Source organism: Strix uralensis, chromosome 3 (assembly GCF_047716275.1).
Source record: "Strix uralensis isolate ZFMK-TIS-50842 chromosome 3, bStrUra1, whole genome shotgun sequence".
In the NCBI taxonomy this organism is placed as follows: Eukaryota; Metazoa; Chordata; class Aves; order Strigiformes; family Strigidae; genus Strix; species Strix uralensis.
This window is the reverse complement of record NC_133974.1, coordinates 98,836,167-98,850,969: the sequence shown is the minus strand read 5'-3', so window position 1 is coordinate 98,850,969 and position 14,803 is coordinate 98,836,167. Positions and strand designations below refer to the sequence as shown.

General features: G+C 41.8%; 1 protein-coding gene across 1 annotated transcript in view; it reads right to left on the bottom strand.

Annotated features, from left to right (window-relative positions):
• Positions 1-14,069, bottom strand: part of SRBD1 (S1 RNA binding domain 1) — a 134,072-nt gene extending 120,003 nt beyond the window's left edge. The window contains exons 1-9 of the mRNA XM_074863556.1: positions 13,954-14,069; positions 12,574-12,681; positions 7,078-7,268; positions 5,666-5,748; positions 5,109-5,274; positions 3,761-4,123; positions 2,103-2,269; positions 868-985; positions 586-724 (exon numbers count right to left, since the gene is read on the bottom strand). Coding sequence (XP_074719657.1) covers positions 586-724; positions 868-985; positions 2,103-2,269; positions 3,761-4,123; positions 5,109-5,274; positions 5,666-5,748 — 1,036 coding nt within the window. The 5' untranslated portion in view covers positions 7,078-7,268; positions 12,574-12,681; positions 13,954-14,069. The remainder of the gene's footprint in view (positions 1-585; positions 725-867; positions 986-2,102; positions 2,270-3,760; positions 4,124-5,108; positions 5,275-5,665; positions 5,749-7,077; positions 7,269-12,573; positions 12,682-13,953) is intronic.
• Between the last annotated feature and the right edge of the window lie 734 nt (positions 14,070-14,803).

Here is a 14,803-nt window from a genome sequence, read left to right as displayed (position 1 = left end):
ACCCATAACTGCATTCACAAAGAAACACAATTCTACAGTCTATGTGTCACAATCCTATCATTAAAAGTTCCTGCTCAAATTTCAGAGATTACATCTTCTCCAACCCCTACTGTCATTCAGTAACAAAAGCTCTCCCGCTCACTCCCCCACCAATCACCAAGGCCAGTTTTTATCAAGACATGCTTTGATGGGTGACATTTACTTCAGTACAGAGTACGAGCATACGCTTCTTGTGTGATCAGCGCTGAATCTTCAGTAAGCAAGTCAAGTAAGAGTAGAACCATGGAGAGGTCTCAGGTGTGCAGGGCAGTTCCCTGTCTCTTACCAATAGTCACACATGTCAACTATAAGTACTCCAGACTTCTGTCTCTTATATACCAGAATTATTACTATTTACAATAAAAGACAAGAAGGTTGGAGAACCATGGCATTAACTGTAAACTCTTACCACGTGTTGCTTAAAGAACTGTTGAATTTAAAATAGTTGCATAACTTCCAGCAACATCAGAACAATTAAAGTAATTCCCCTTTTAAAATATTTTCAGACATTTAGGACATTACTGCTCATAGAAGCAGAGCACTTACCTTTGGTAGTGGGTCTAATATAAGAAAAGAGATTGAGTTCCATAGGATTCTGCAGGAGGGAGAGAGCAGCAGGTTCTAATCCCAGCTGCTTGGCCCTCTGAGCTTTGGTGCCTTTACTCCCGGTTTTATAAGGTGCGGTCTTCAAACCAAAAAAAAAAAAAAAAAATACAGTTATTAAAAGACACGGAAATATTTCAAGTATGTACTTTGCATTATGCACTATTTAGTTATGCAAGATTACACTTAAATTAAGGATGACTTGATAAAGACTAGTGTACTGACCACATGGTCTAATTCCTCCAAAGTTCTGCAATTTAATAGTGCTGTTAAAAGGCATCCAGATAATTTCCCTTCTTTCTTCAATTTCTGTATCATTGTATGCGTCTTCTTTGCAACAGTACTAAAATGCAAGAGGCTGATATTAACAGTCACATTTCACAGTGGATTAAAAGGGCTATTGATTGCGACCTTATTTATTACACTGCTGAAGATTGTATCTCATGCTAATCCTCAATAAACCGAATCTGATAATCCAAAAGAGTTTTTAACTGTTAAGTCTCTTTCTCCAATTAGTTCAAAACTGTATCAAAATATCTTACGGTAGCTTTAAGAAAAATCAAGCAATAATGACAGTCATTACTGCTATATATATATTTTTTCAAGATTACTGGCCTAGAAGCCAAATTAAAAGGCCCTAAATTAAATCCATGTTGATGAGCACTTAGAGCTGTAATTCATATCAAGATAGCTCTGCAGCATCAAGTACAGGGTACCAGATTTTAAACTCCTAGACCTTCAGTAAGATACCTGTGAGCAACTGCCATCAACAAAGGTATTTTGTTATGATTTATATTACTTGTTCAGACAAGAACTCTCTCAGGCCACCTTCCCTCTTTGGAAAGAATCTCTTGCTAGAGGATAGTGGGGAGTACAAGGAGGAAACCAGCATGTTGGCAGAACAGGTGTCAAGTCTGTTCACTTGCCATCTGAAGAGCATATAGCCACCCAAAAGCATGAAGGAATAAGAGCAGTCGCATCCGCCCCCACAGCAGGCTTTGCAGATCATTTCTTTGCTGCAATGATCTGCGATAGTTTAACCTGCCCTCCTGCCACACTAAAACCTCAAGTAGTGCTCTTCACTAATGGCCCTGCAGCTGCAACCAGGAAGCCAAGGCATTCTTAGTGATTCTTTTTCAAAGGGTGCAGCTATGTATCTCTAGAACCTATAAACTACTCCTTTAGTAAGAGTTTTTTTATCTGCAGTTTTAGTAAACTTAAATCTTAAAAGCTTAATTTTTCTTTGGCATTTAATAATACTGGATTTCTTATTACTTCTAGCAAAAAAAACCCCAAACAAAACCCCAACAACCAGACAGTATAATTACCTCAGTTTTAAACCTTCTTCTTTAGGAGTTCCTTTATAATCATGTGTATAAAGTAACAAAAAAAAGGGACACAGAAGCAGCAGCTGGTTATTTACCACACTCCCAGATATCTCCCTCTATTAACTTACTTACCGTAGCTCTTCCAACGCTTGCTGCACTTCTCGCAAGGCATCGGCCTCCAGATTATTGATGAGCTCTTTTCGATACCGAGCAATAAAAGGAATTGTGTTTTCTTCTCGAAAGAGCCGAATTAAGTTTGCACATACCCATGGTTCAACATTTGTTATTTCTGACAAGGCCTGTCAGAAGCAAAAAAAAAAAAACACAAAAACAAAAACAAACACCCCACCATTTAAGAGATGTGATAGATTGCTTTCAACAGCCTCTCACTCAAAGTTTGAAACCACCACCAGAATACAATGTTGGCCAGCAGGGACTACTGTCCTCCCTGAAACAGGATGCCAGGCTTCCCATGCATCCAGCCACCACACCTGGTACTTCAGAAACACATGCAGCAACCAGTGTTTCCAGAAACTTGTAACTACAGTAAAAAATGCAGGAAGGAATGCCTCTTGGGAAACAGAAAATACCCAAATAATTTAAAAAAATTAAAAAAATAAAAATCAGGAAGACAAACTGCACATGACAACTCAGAAAACTTGGAACTTATTTTTTTTTTCCAAACCAACACTAACATACCTCATGGTTAAACAAAACAAACAAAACCCACAAACCCAAAGCTGATCCAAATCCCACTCCACCAATAATTGGAAACCTTTAGTAATACCATGCTAGTTTCAAGATGAACCAAGCCTCAAAGTTAAATGGGATTTTTTACAAATTGGGCTTTCTGAAGATAAAGTTAGTGTATCAATGCGGAATTCAGGACAAACTATCGAAGAACCTTTGCTTAGTAACATTTTAACTATCAGTTTTGTTTGTACTTCGCTACAGTTATTCCCATAGAGGGCTGATTTACACACCTTTCAAAAGTTTTTTTTTTGAACCCTAAAAATATAACAACTCCTGCACAATCATATTCACTGCTTTTAGACCAGCAATACATGAAGATCAAATACTCCATCTGCATTTCCAGGAATATTTTAGAACAGAATTTTACACCTTTCTTAAGCTGGCAGTGATGATGAATAGAATGTGCCCAATCTATTCTCATTTTGTTCATACTAAAATCTTCCATAAGCACACCCAGCCTCCTACAACAGGAGCTATCCTAAAACTGTCTTCACCTTAACAGCTTCAAAGTTAACATCCTACAAAAACAAAGATGATATCTCCCTTGATGTCACTGTTGTTCCAAGAATGCAATCTCCTCCTTGATGGTACTGTAAATTGATGATATACACTCTCAAATGAGTGTCTACAACAAACAATCCACACTAAATCTTAAATTCTGAAAGTGTACACACAGACATCCTAAATCTTTCAGCATCCCTTCATGCAGGAGCTTCCTTTGATTATATCCACAAAAAAGCCCATGTGCTGATACAGACAAAACGTGCAAACTGTTACAGGCAAGCTTTGTACTAAGGGACTGCCTATGTCACAGATATTAGAATAATGTTAAAGTTTGAAATTTTAACAGTTACCAACCAACATGTACATTTATACATGTATTATGACAATTTAAGCAGAGGTTAAATGACTGCTTAACAGCACAGTGACTCTCTGACACTCCAACTCATGCCAAGAGGACTGAACTTGTAGATTGTAAGTGCTAATTATGTAGGAAATAGTTTCACTGATACCTCGAAAAGGAAAAGATCTCATACCTGTACAATATCCCAGTTCATTTCAAATTCTTCTTTAACTTTGTTGCCTCCTAGATTTTTAACTGGCTTTCCTTCAGGACATGTAGTTGACTTAATCTTTTTAAAAGGTGGTTCATCAGATGCAAAATCCTCCTCCAGTTTCTCATGCTTTGCTTGATTTCCCACTACAGGGACACTTGTTGAGGGTTTTTCATCATTCTCTAAACTCTTCACATTCTTCCCTTGGAATGAATTTAGTTGCATTTTTTTAGGCACTTCTGGCTTTTGATTTAAAGTTTTCAGTTTAGTGCCTACATCTTCTTCCTTAGGTTTTAGAAGTTGCATTCTATTATCTTCTGCAGGAGCAATAGGCAAGGATACATCCTGCCAAAAAGGCATTGAAACCATATTAAGCATTGACTGTTACAAACTGGTTCAACATTTCAGATTAAAACCTAGGAGACTTGATAGTAGACATCATTCTCTCAAGTGATGTCTCTGTCTCGCAGGGAAATACAAAGCCAGAAACCAAATAACCTGAAATATATCTGGCTTGGAGGAAAAGATATAAACATACCCAGCAGAACTGTGATTTAAAAGATCAAATAATATTATCCTGGAAAGACTTTAATTGAGCCTCCCTGCAGAAGACACTGACCTACAGTCCTTGCCTTCACTCATCTCAACAAAACAGGAAACAGCAGGGCAGGGAAGCACTCTTCTAATGAGGTGTTAGGTGCAGCATGGGAACTGGAACTGAGATTTGGTCTACTAAGATTTTGTATAACCTTGGACAAGCCACACCTTCTTTCCTGAACTTCCCCAGAGATCATTTTCAGCAGTCAGAAGGACTGGCTTCTGTCACAACCTGACCTCTGATGTTCATCTTTGACAGAAGTAAGTAACTTCTGACAGAAGTGCATCTTATAATAAAACTGTGATCCTTACTAGGTTGAACAGCCATGCAAGGAAACATAAGTACAGGTCTTCTTTTTGTTGTGGTACCCAGCTGGTAAAAGGTAGAAGATATCAAAGTTGCAACACAGAAACCAGAGATATTAGAATGTTTAGCTTTCGTTACAGAAAGAACAGAGGTATGTATTTATTTATTTTTGTTGTTGAAAGAGATCTCCAGGGAAATCCATGTCCCATTATCTTTGGTCAAAATTTTAGAGGAGATCTCTTCGATCTGGGACACCTAAATACATAAGAAAGTCACATTTATCAAATATACTGAATATTCACAGCAATAGCGGAATCAGATGAGCTGATCAGACTCAGTCAACTGAGCAAAACAGAGTTGGGAAAATTCTGCTCATGTTACTTGCCAACCACCGTAATTAAATGTCTCTTGCTTACAGATACTCACCATTTCCTCTTTTATTGCTACCTTCTTGACCTTTTTCCTCGCCACAGCTGACCGTGGAGCAGCAACTTTTTTAGTTTTTGCCTCATTTTTCTTTGGCAACCGAGGTCTCTTGGCAATTTTGCTTTTTGGCTCCCATTCCTCTTCTTCCTCCTCTGATTCAGAGCTCCTGATAAGCAAACAAGTAAACAATATTGCTTATGAGAAGAATAAAAAAAATACATAAGCAAGTCAGTCTGAGTGTTTTCTGACATGAAAGGGAGCAAACAGGAAAAATGAACAGAAAGGTAGGCAGACTCAGCAAATATAGGTCTTTCGTACTGTTGCAGAGCTAATGGCTGGAACAATTTACCAAGCTTTCCTGAAGCTGGTCACTGGAATGTGTGCACACCTGATTCTATTTGGACAACTGGCAATTCGGTTTCACTGTGAGCATGAAAAGCACAGGTAATTTCTGTTTTATAATTGAACAGAAGTTTTGTGTATTAAAATTTTTTGATCAACCTCATACTTAGCATAAAACTTTAGAAAAAAAATCCTAAGGAAAAAAGTAATCTCACGAATTAAAAAGTGAAGGTAGTTCATCATCTTCTGATGTAAGGGCTTTGGCTTCAGATTTCACCCTCCTTGGTAGAGATGACATCTGAAAGAGGCAAGAAGCAAACAGAACATTTGGTTGAAGTTGTATTCTCTTATTCAGCCCTTTAACTCACTGCCAAGTGTGCCCTCATAATGTCTTCACCAATCACAAAAGTTTCCTCTACTGTACGTTCAGATTTCTTGGTATCCAAGAATTTAGGCCACAGCAGCACATGTTCAACTATCTTTTCAACTGAGCAAATGGACAAAACCAGCACTATAGCCTCTCAAATTATTTTTCTCTTCAAATGGAAGTAATTATTTGGCTTGCATGTAAAGCTATCCTAGCAAAAAGAGTACTGGTTCTAGACATATTATTGTGTGTCACTTATATACTGTGCCAGTCTTTCCTCCATCAACCTAAGAAGCAGAGAACATAAAATTAAGATCTAGTAAAGAGCTAACACATGTTTTTGATGTGAACAGGACTATAAGATTTTCCATTTGGATCTAGAATTTCACATTTAAAGATTATCTGTTGCTTGTATGCATAATAAAAACAATGACTGTGAAAGAGCTACTCATTAGCATATAGAAAATGCATAAAATAATTACCAAAGGTAAAAAGGAAAGGCACTGACATTCTCCTGACCTGAGATTCATACTTACAATAGCTGCATTTCAGTTAATTTATAAAATTTTTGGCAAAGGTTGGGCCCATGAATTTCAATAATCATATTTTGCAGTTTTAGTTACCCTCATAATTCTATCTGCCAGAAAATTAGAATTAAAAAAATAAAACTAAAAAAACCCCCAATAAAACCATAAAGCATTTCTATAACTATAAAATTCATTGACATATTTTACCTCTACGTGGTACAATTTCATAATTCTTCACATTCTATTCTCTAGCTCTCATACCCAAAAAAACTTCTTGCACCTTGACCTTTGATACAGCCTTACCACTGTGATGCAAGTCTTAAAAGTCCCATGTTTGCACATACAAACTGGATAAGCATTTTGCAAAGTGCCATTTAACTCAAGGGCAAAACAGTCTTTAATCCAACTTCATTTTGGCCTCTGTTCAAGCACTAGAAGCATAACTATTGTTATAAATGGCTTCCAGCAAGCTTTTTTTGCAAAGCAGTACCAGAATTTAAGTGCCCATTTTCAGCATCACAGTGGAAGGACGACTATTCAGGCTCACATCAAATAGTACTAGCTATTAGCTTGCTTGTAAATAACCTTCTTGTAGCAGTCGTCATGGTCAGTAACAGGTCAGCATTTCTCTGCTGTTCCCCTGACTGAAATCCCATTATGTGACTGGTTAGAATATACAGGTCTACCACAGGAAAACAGAAACCTCCACAGAACACAAAAAAATATTGCTCACCTTATTAGCTTCCCAGGTGACTTTTCACTGTCAGTTTCCAGACACCTGCAACTTCAACCAGCCACTCTGCTTCTCTGTTTTTGCTCTTTACAGCTGAACAGTCATTATCATAGTCCTGAATTAATTATATATTTATTCCCATTACCTCAGAGGCATGAAAATAATGTTTCCATTTTATATTGTGTTTTAATCTGTGAATAGGAGAAACAAAAAACATTAGTCATGTTTGCAACACCAAGATTTTTAGAATTAGGTAACACCTGAGCCAGATGGCCCTCTCATTCATCTTTTGCAGGTACCTGGACACTTTTCACATGGTTAGGTCTCACAATTCTGATTTCAAACTAGCTGTTTAGCTTACAATATCATTACCAATCATACTTCTTCAGCTAATCCAACCAGGTGGGTATTTTTTAGTATTCCAGGCAATCTTGGAAGCCAGTGATCAGTTTTTAAACTCTACCCAGCTTCTCCATAGTTATCCATTGAATCATAGCAAGAAGAAGGTCAGAGCCAATATGCATGTTCTCTCAGCTGAGGTCAGCATTCCTCCTACATAACACCATGCTCTAAACACTCCTGCCAGTTTTGGACACTCAGCATATCACCAAGATAGTTTTGGGGCTTACCTGAAAGCCCAGTTAAAAAGAAAGCTTCATCTGGAAGGTCTTTCTGTTAATACTTCCCTTTCACCTCAAGTGGCCAAGGGCAGAGTCTCAAAATACCTCAACATTTGTATTGTTACATTAAGTAAGATTACAGAGTAAGCTTTACTGTTGCCATAAAGTTAATTGTAATTTCTGCCATCCAACATTGATGACTGACTTAACTCTTCAAATCAGTGTAAGAATAGATGAGCTTCTTGGTTTTTGAAACTAGGCATTTTCCACATTCTTCATGAACAGATTAGTATTTACTCCCACATCCTTAAGTCTGAGACTACCTGTCTTCATACAATGCACTGAATGAAGCAGGATTACCATATAGCAAACATAAAAATGGCATAGGAAAGCATGAAATAGAATAGAAAGTGGTATGTAATAAGGCTAAGTCTTTATGGTACACTTCCACGTTTTGGGTTTTTTTTCTTTAGTTTTTTTGATTTTCCACTTTAAAAAATAATTAGATCATCTTTTAAGTGTTTGTTGCAGTCCTTCAGAAAGCTGAAGTATCAAACACGTTTGATCCAGAAGATCAAAGATAAGACCAGCACAGAATCTGTCCTCTGTCCCACTCATCAATATTGTGTCATTTCTTGCAAACACATAGTGAGTTGGGATGGGCCTCAGATACATAAACTCCAGCTTTCATTACATTATTAGTCTACTAAATTTTCTCGAGAAGAGTGATAACTTTGTTCCTAAAAGCTTTTGTACCTCCACTTAAAGTTAATTTGAACTAAGTTAAGATGTGAATTTAAAGCCCAACGTTTATTTCAGAATAACTCTCCATGAACAGACAAGACATTTGTCAGAAGTGAAAATGGAGTTCTACAGCTCAGAATAAAAGCCCAATACCAAGGAGCATCTGTGAGATGAACATCAAACACAGGGTATCACAAAGGAAAAAAAAAGTCACGATATTTCACTGTGAGGTGGGGCCAAGTCATAACTACTTCCACTTCTTATAATGTACACACTGAACTAACTGTACTTCATATTTGTAGAAAAAGAATCTTGCAGTTGCTACATACATTTTTTGTTTACAAAGAATTTTTTTTATTTGAATCCACAAAAGTACTTCTGAGTTGATTCAAAATTGCCAGACAGCTGTCTGCTAAATTTTCCTCTTGAGCTGCTTGCACTAGGGTGTACTAACACCTACGGTAATGACTAAGAAAAACAGTCCTTCTGTGATTCACTGTGGGGCCAGGGGGAGGCAGGGAAGAAGATGAAAAAGCAAGGAGACTAAATGCCACTGATGATGATGAATAACTACTACAGATTTTTTTTAAAAAAGCTTAGAGACAGTCCATGAAGTGAGGCAGGAAGACTCAAGAAACAGGCAAACAGTTATGCTCCTTCACATGGAGCATCTACAACACTGAGTGCATTGGCTAGATGACAAGGCAATCCAACAAGCCACTGTCTGCTCTATGGCCTGCTTCTACTAGGATATGGTCCCCCATGTCTCCTGCCTCAAGCGCTGAGGGAGCTTGGTATCAATTGGTTACTATTAATTTTTCAGGTTTATAATTAGCTCTTCTACAGCTATAGGACTTTTCTGCATTTGGGAAGGGGACACTGATCTATGCAAGCTATAGTTTCTTTCCTCAGAGTAGAAACCAGCCCTCACTTCGAGTATACCTGGAGGCAACAGAGAATGAAGAAGTAAAGGCAGTTTTTCCACTGAGGCAAGTCTTTCTGGAAAACACAATAGGAGATAAGTGGCCAATTTAGTGCCATCTTGATCCCAGCATGTTGTGGGAGGATGAACAAAGCTTCATCTTGTACTTATCTGTCTCCTGTACTTAACACCTGAAGGAAGTATTTCTGTGAAATTCTGTGAAGTAAACAGGCAGTATCCAGTGATGTCCACAAGTTATCCAGCCACCCACCCTATGCAGGATTTCACTGGCTTACCAATAGGCATATTGAACTCCTACAAGCTCTGTTCTATCAGCTCTCCTCACATCTGAGGCGAGCAAACTTGCAGGTAACATTTACTAACACATTTATTCTTATTTTATGCACATTGTCAGAGACTGCCTTAATTTTAAAAAATGTTGTTCTTAAAGAAAAAGAGTTCTTAACAATCATCTCACCAACAGTATTTTACTTCCACACCAGGCAACATGAGGTAGGCCCTGGAAAATTTGTCCTTGACCACATACTTAAACTCCTAACTGTTTCATTTCAGCTCCGTCTGTATATGATCTTTTGCTTCTGTGAGATAGGTTGAAACCTTAACGCTGAACCTTCACACTAAACCCTTGATCCCCTATTAAAGGGAATCAAAACTCCTCTGCTTGTCCATCTCCCAAATGACAACAGGCAGCATGAAATACCATTGCTTGAAACACTTGAATTCTCTTTGCTTCACACAGTCAGTAATTACTAAAGCCTCACTTCTCCATAAAACCCAAAACAGTTACAACGTGTTCTTCAAAAGTACTTCCCACTTAAAACTGAAAGAGGACTTCACAGAGCTATTATGCTGTCCAGTAAAGAAGAGCTGAAACTATTTAAATCATTGCTATTGTAGATAAATATATCTCCCAGGTCAACTCTCCAAATAGTCTGGCATCAGTTTTGTTGCCAGTTCTTTTGTTCTTACCACTTCTATTCTCTGTATCCACAATGCATTGGAGCTATCCTGATGGCTGTAAATAGTACACTTCTCCCTATCTCTGAGCTACTCATTAAAACAAGGCTAGTGTAGTTTGGTGTTGGGCCATGCCACGAATAAAGAAGAGTGACAGGGTAGCTCTTATTATACTTCACTGTACAGAATCTTAACATGGGTATGCACAAAACATACAGCAAGGAAGTAATCATCCCTCTGATCTCTCTCCCCAAATAGGAGTTCTAGGCTGCATGTAGAATATAAGTATATTGAGGCTTTAAAGGGCTTATGTTAAAGAGCAATCCAAGTCTCATTCAGAGACTGATAGTCTCTTCAACCACCCTATTCATGAAAAGATACAACCCATTGCAAGTAAATTTCTTCATATGGGAATCCAGGTGACATAAGCAACTGCTTGCAGAAAGAAAAGGTTAATAATAGTTTAAAAGTAATTAAATGAAAAAACCCTCCCCCCCCACCTCCCCCCCCATGCTACCAAAACCCCAAAAAAATCCCTGCACTAGCACCAGGCTATGGTTTGTAGCTCCACCATTAGAGCAACAATTTTCAGAGTCAGAAATTGCTCCAGTAATCCTAAGAGACTGTGACATCTTCTACAGGGCACTTAAGAAATAAATCATACTTAACAGTTGAAAGTTATAGAAAAGATTATACTTTCACAGTATGATCAAATGAATGCCATTATGGCAAATTTAAATCTCATAACCTTGCTACATTAAGTCACATAAATCCCTCATAACTAGAGAAATATATATCTGAATATCAACAAAGCCTACTGCACCTTACAACTCAATCAAATTGGTTCTTCTACCAGAAGGTACAGGATTTAAAAAAATAGCCAACAAAAAACCACAATATAGAACCAAACAAACACACCACCACCACACACCTACTTAGAAATTAATTTCATTTCAGTAACTGCAAAAAAACCCCTCTCCAGCAGAACAGGATACAGAAACTTCTAAAGCTCTTTTCCAGTTAAAGCAATGTGTTCCTTCCGAAAAGGAAATATGTCTATGCAGGAAGGTCCTCAAATTTTGCTCTGCAGCCTCTGCTTTTCTAGCATGAATAAAATAGCAAGGTTAATAGAATTCTGTATTTTAGCTTCTTCTTAAATCACACAGGACTAGCCAAACTACAGTTTATTATAACACCAAGCATCTGAGGCAGGACATAAAAAGCACGATGAATCCCACATAAGTAAATTTCAGATCATTATTAGTAGCAGCAGAATAGGCCACTTCAATAAGTATATGTAGGCTCTCAGCAGTTTGATTTTGTTTGTCATTTTAAGATACCTCCATTGCATGCTAGAATAACATTCTGAGAAGAAATCAAAGTATAAGCATACTGTCCACAGCAAAGGGGAAAGAATGCTATGCAGACCAATGGTAGGGACTTGCATGAAAATTGTTCTAACACTGTGAGAGACTGAGATGTCCTATGACTGCCTCAAAGCTTGCTTGTGTCTGTGCAAACCTTCAAGAGAAGCTGCTTCGGCCAGTGAATTGGTCTGGGGGATGTAGCCCAGAGAAGCGGGAGTGTATTGAAGGATGCACCCCCCCACTTCCTCGCGGTTGCATTGTCCGGACTCTTTAGACAAGCCTCAAAGGGGCAGAGGTGTGCTGAGTTGCCCCATCCTGTAGCCATTTGTGGCCCTATTGTGTAGGCCAGACCCCATACATGCATTGCTAATGAACTGACAAGATGCAAAGGTTCCTGCCCTGAAGCCAGATGCAACAAAACCTGTTGGACCAGAGGAAAAAAAACTAGAAGCGAGCAGATATGCTAATCAGCAGATATGATGAACTTAGACAGGCAGCAGAAAATTTTGCTCGGTGTGCATCTACCATTGAAGCCAGATCCGTGTGCACCCACCACCAAAGAACTGAAGACTGAGGACCAACGGGATGCTGCTGGATCCATGGTGGTGAATATTCTTGCAGCCCTATCCCGCATCCTTGCTTTATTTCTGTCTTTTCCTTCCATTCTGTCCTATCACTACTCCTCTTCACTTCTTTAATAATAAAAACCTGTTTTGGGTATACGGCATTTGACCTCATTTGTGTCTTAAATCTTGCTCATGGGATCGTATCGAAACCTCCCCCAACATTGGATCGGGACACACTCCAGAAGGTTTTTATCACCTATAACAACTAAGTTGTACTTCAGAATATAAATCCAACTTACTGTAATCCTCTCGATGTTAAAACCTTGGAGAATTCCCAGACACTTTTGCTCAGAGAAGCTGGTGCAGATTTCCAAGGACTTCTGCTGCACAAAGCCAGTCAGGGCTGCCTGAGAAATGAGTCACAGACACAGATCAGAAGACTCCAATGCTAACTGGAAAATTACAGCCAGAAAGAAAGGGAGACACATATAGGGTACACACTCACAGTAAAACAGTCCCCAATGCTCATTAGAAAGGAAAAGGCGTAAGACTAGGAGTACCACCTACTGCTACTACTTACAGAAGTATCACCAAAAAGTCAAACCACTAAAGTTGTGCCCTTAGAAAGCACACTCTCCTCCAAGCCTGTTCCTATAACTAGTGGTCCCACTGGGAAAAAGGAACAACCTTCATTAGGCAGCAGCCTGTCAATAAATCGGAAGATGTGTGCAAGGGAAGGGGGTGACAAACATTTTCCATGAATTTTTCTAATCCACTTATCTCAAACCACCCATGAAAACAGACATTATCCCAAACCAGGGGAATACTGCTTCCGATTCAGTAACAGACTGCTACATCATGTGCAGCTACTTCTTTTCTCCAATCCACCAAATTAGCCATACGGTAACGCTCCCACCCAGCTTAATTAAATGGGACATCTTCGCTCCTGAAGGATACAGAAGATGCGCATCTGTTCTGCACAGACAGTCCCGGCAGAGTTTTATCACGAGTCTTGCAGGCACAAGGGGAGTCAAGAGTAAAGTCACTGTTTGTTGCTTGGTGACTCACTACCATCCAAATCACTGCTTTTTGACCCAGAGATGTGACCTAGCTTAAAACACACTTTACATCCTTCGAAGCCCGGTTCTTCCCCAGACAACACCCTACTTTCCTCGGATCTGCTGACGGCACTCAAGAGGAAGGACTAAATTTCGCTCCCCGTGCCTGGGAAGGGCATCAGTTCCCAGGCAGCACCACGGGACTAAGGCACCCCTCAAGCCCCTTCCTGCCCCCAAGGAAGGCGGGGGACACAGGACGCATCCCAGCGGAGGCCGGGAGCCCCAGCCCCAGCCCGGTGGGTGCCCCGGCCCCTCCGGGGCGCTGCCGCCCGCATCCCCAGCCCCGCTCACCCACCCCCACCGCTCTCGCACAGAGGGGCCCCGAGCACCGTTTCAGGGCGAGAGCAGCCCCGAGCAACCCTTTCCCCCCGGGCTGGGGGAGAGGCAGGGAGCAGAAACGGAGGCCCAGGAAGAAAATGGCTCGTTTCCACCCAAACAACAGGAAGCCCCCCGCTCGCCGGCGCCCGGCACGGAGCGCACCGGGGCCAGCGCGGCCCGGCAGGCCGCTACCCGCCCTGCCTCACCCGCGCCCTCGGCCTGGGAGGCTTCCCCAGACGTTACCCTCTGCTGCCGGCTGCCGCGTTTGAAAGGGCCGCCAGGACAGCCATGGCGGAGCCGCCCGCCCGACGCACCGCGGGGAGGAGCAGGAAGCGGCGGCCACGCCGCGCCGCAGGAAGCGGCCACCAGAGGGGGGCGGGCTCGACCGAGCCTCCGCCTCCTACCCCGCTCCCGGCGCCCCGCCGCTCCCGCCGGTGACAGGGGGTTGGCGAGCGGTGCCGGCGGGGTCGGGCGGCCCCGGGGTGGCGGTGCTCGCCGCGCCGCCCTCCCGCCGCCGGCAAGGGGCCGGACGCGCGGGCTGCGCTACCGCCGCCGCCAGGTGGCGCTGAGCGCCGGAGCGGCGGCCACGGGGCGGGAGGGCGGGCAGGCGCGGGCCGAGCCCGGAGGGGAGGGCTCGGGTCGAGCCCGGTCTCCCCCTTCGCCCCCCTCGCCGCCGACTTCAGGCGGGTGTCGGTTGCAGGATTCCCCCCGGGCAGGTCCGGCGCAGCAGCACCGCACGCCAGGGCCTAAGGGCGGCCTCGAGGTGCCTGAGGTGCGGCGGGCTGGCGGTGCTCGGTGGTGGTTATCAGCGCCCCGCTTCCCTCGGGGGGTGTTGTGGGCTCTTCCCGCCGTGCTGCGCGGGGCGAAGGGGTGAGGGCTGTGGGGCCAGCGGCCCCGCTTCTGGCGAAGTGCGAGAGGGTCCGCCACCCTCCGCTTAAACTACGGACAAAGAGTGGAGATGCGCAATGCCTAGGATCAGTTGCTGGTTAATGGGAGTTTGAAAGGTGTTAGAGGCGTTTCCACTGCTTTTGCTAGCCCCCAAAAACCTCACTGTAAAGTGGGGTTAGTTATTTTTCGCAGGGGTATTGGGAAG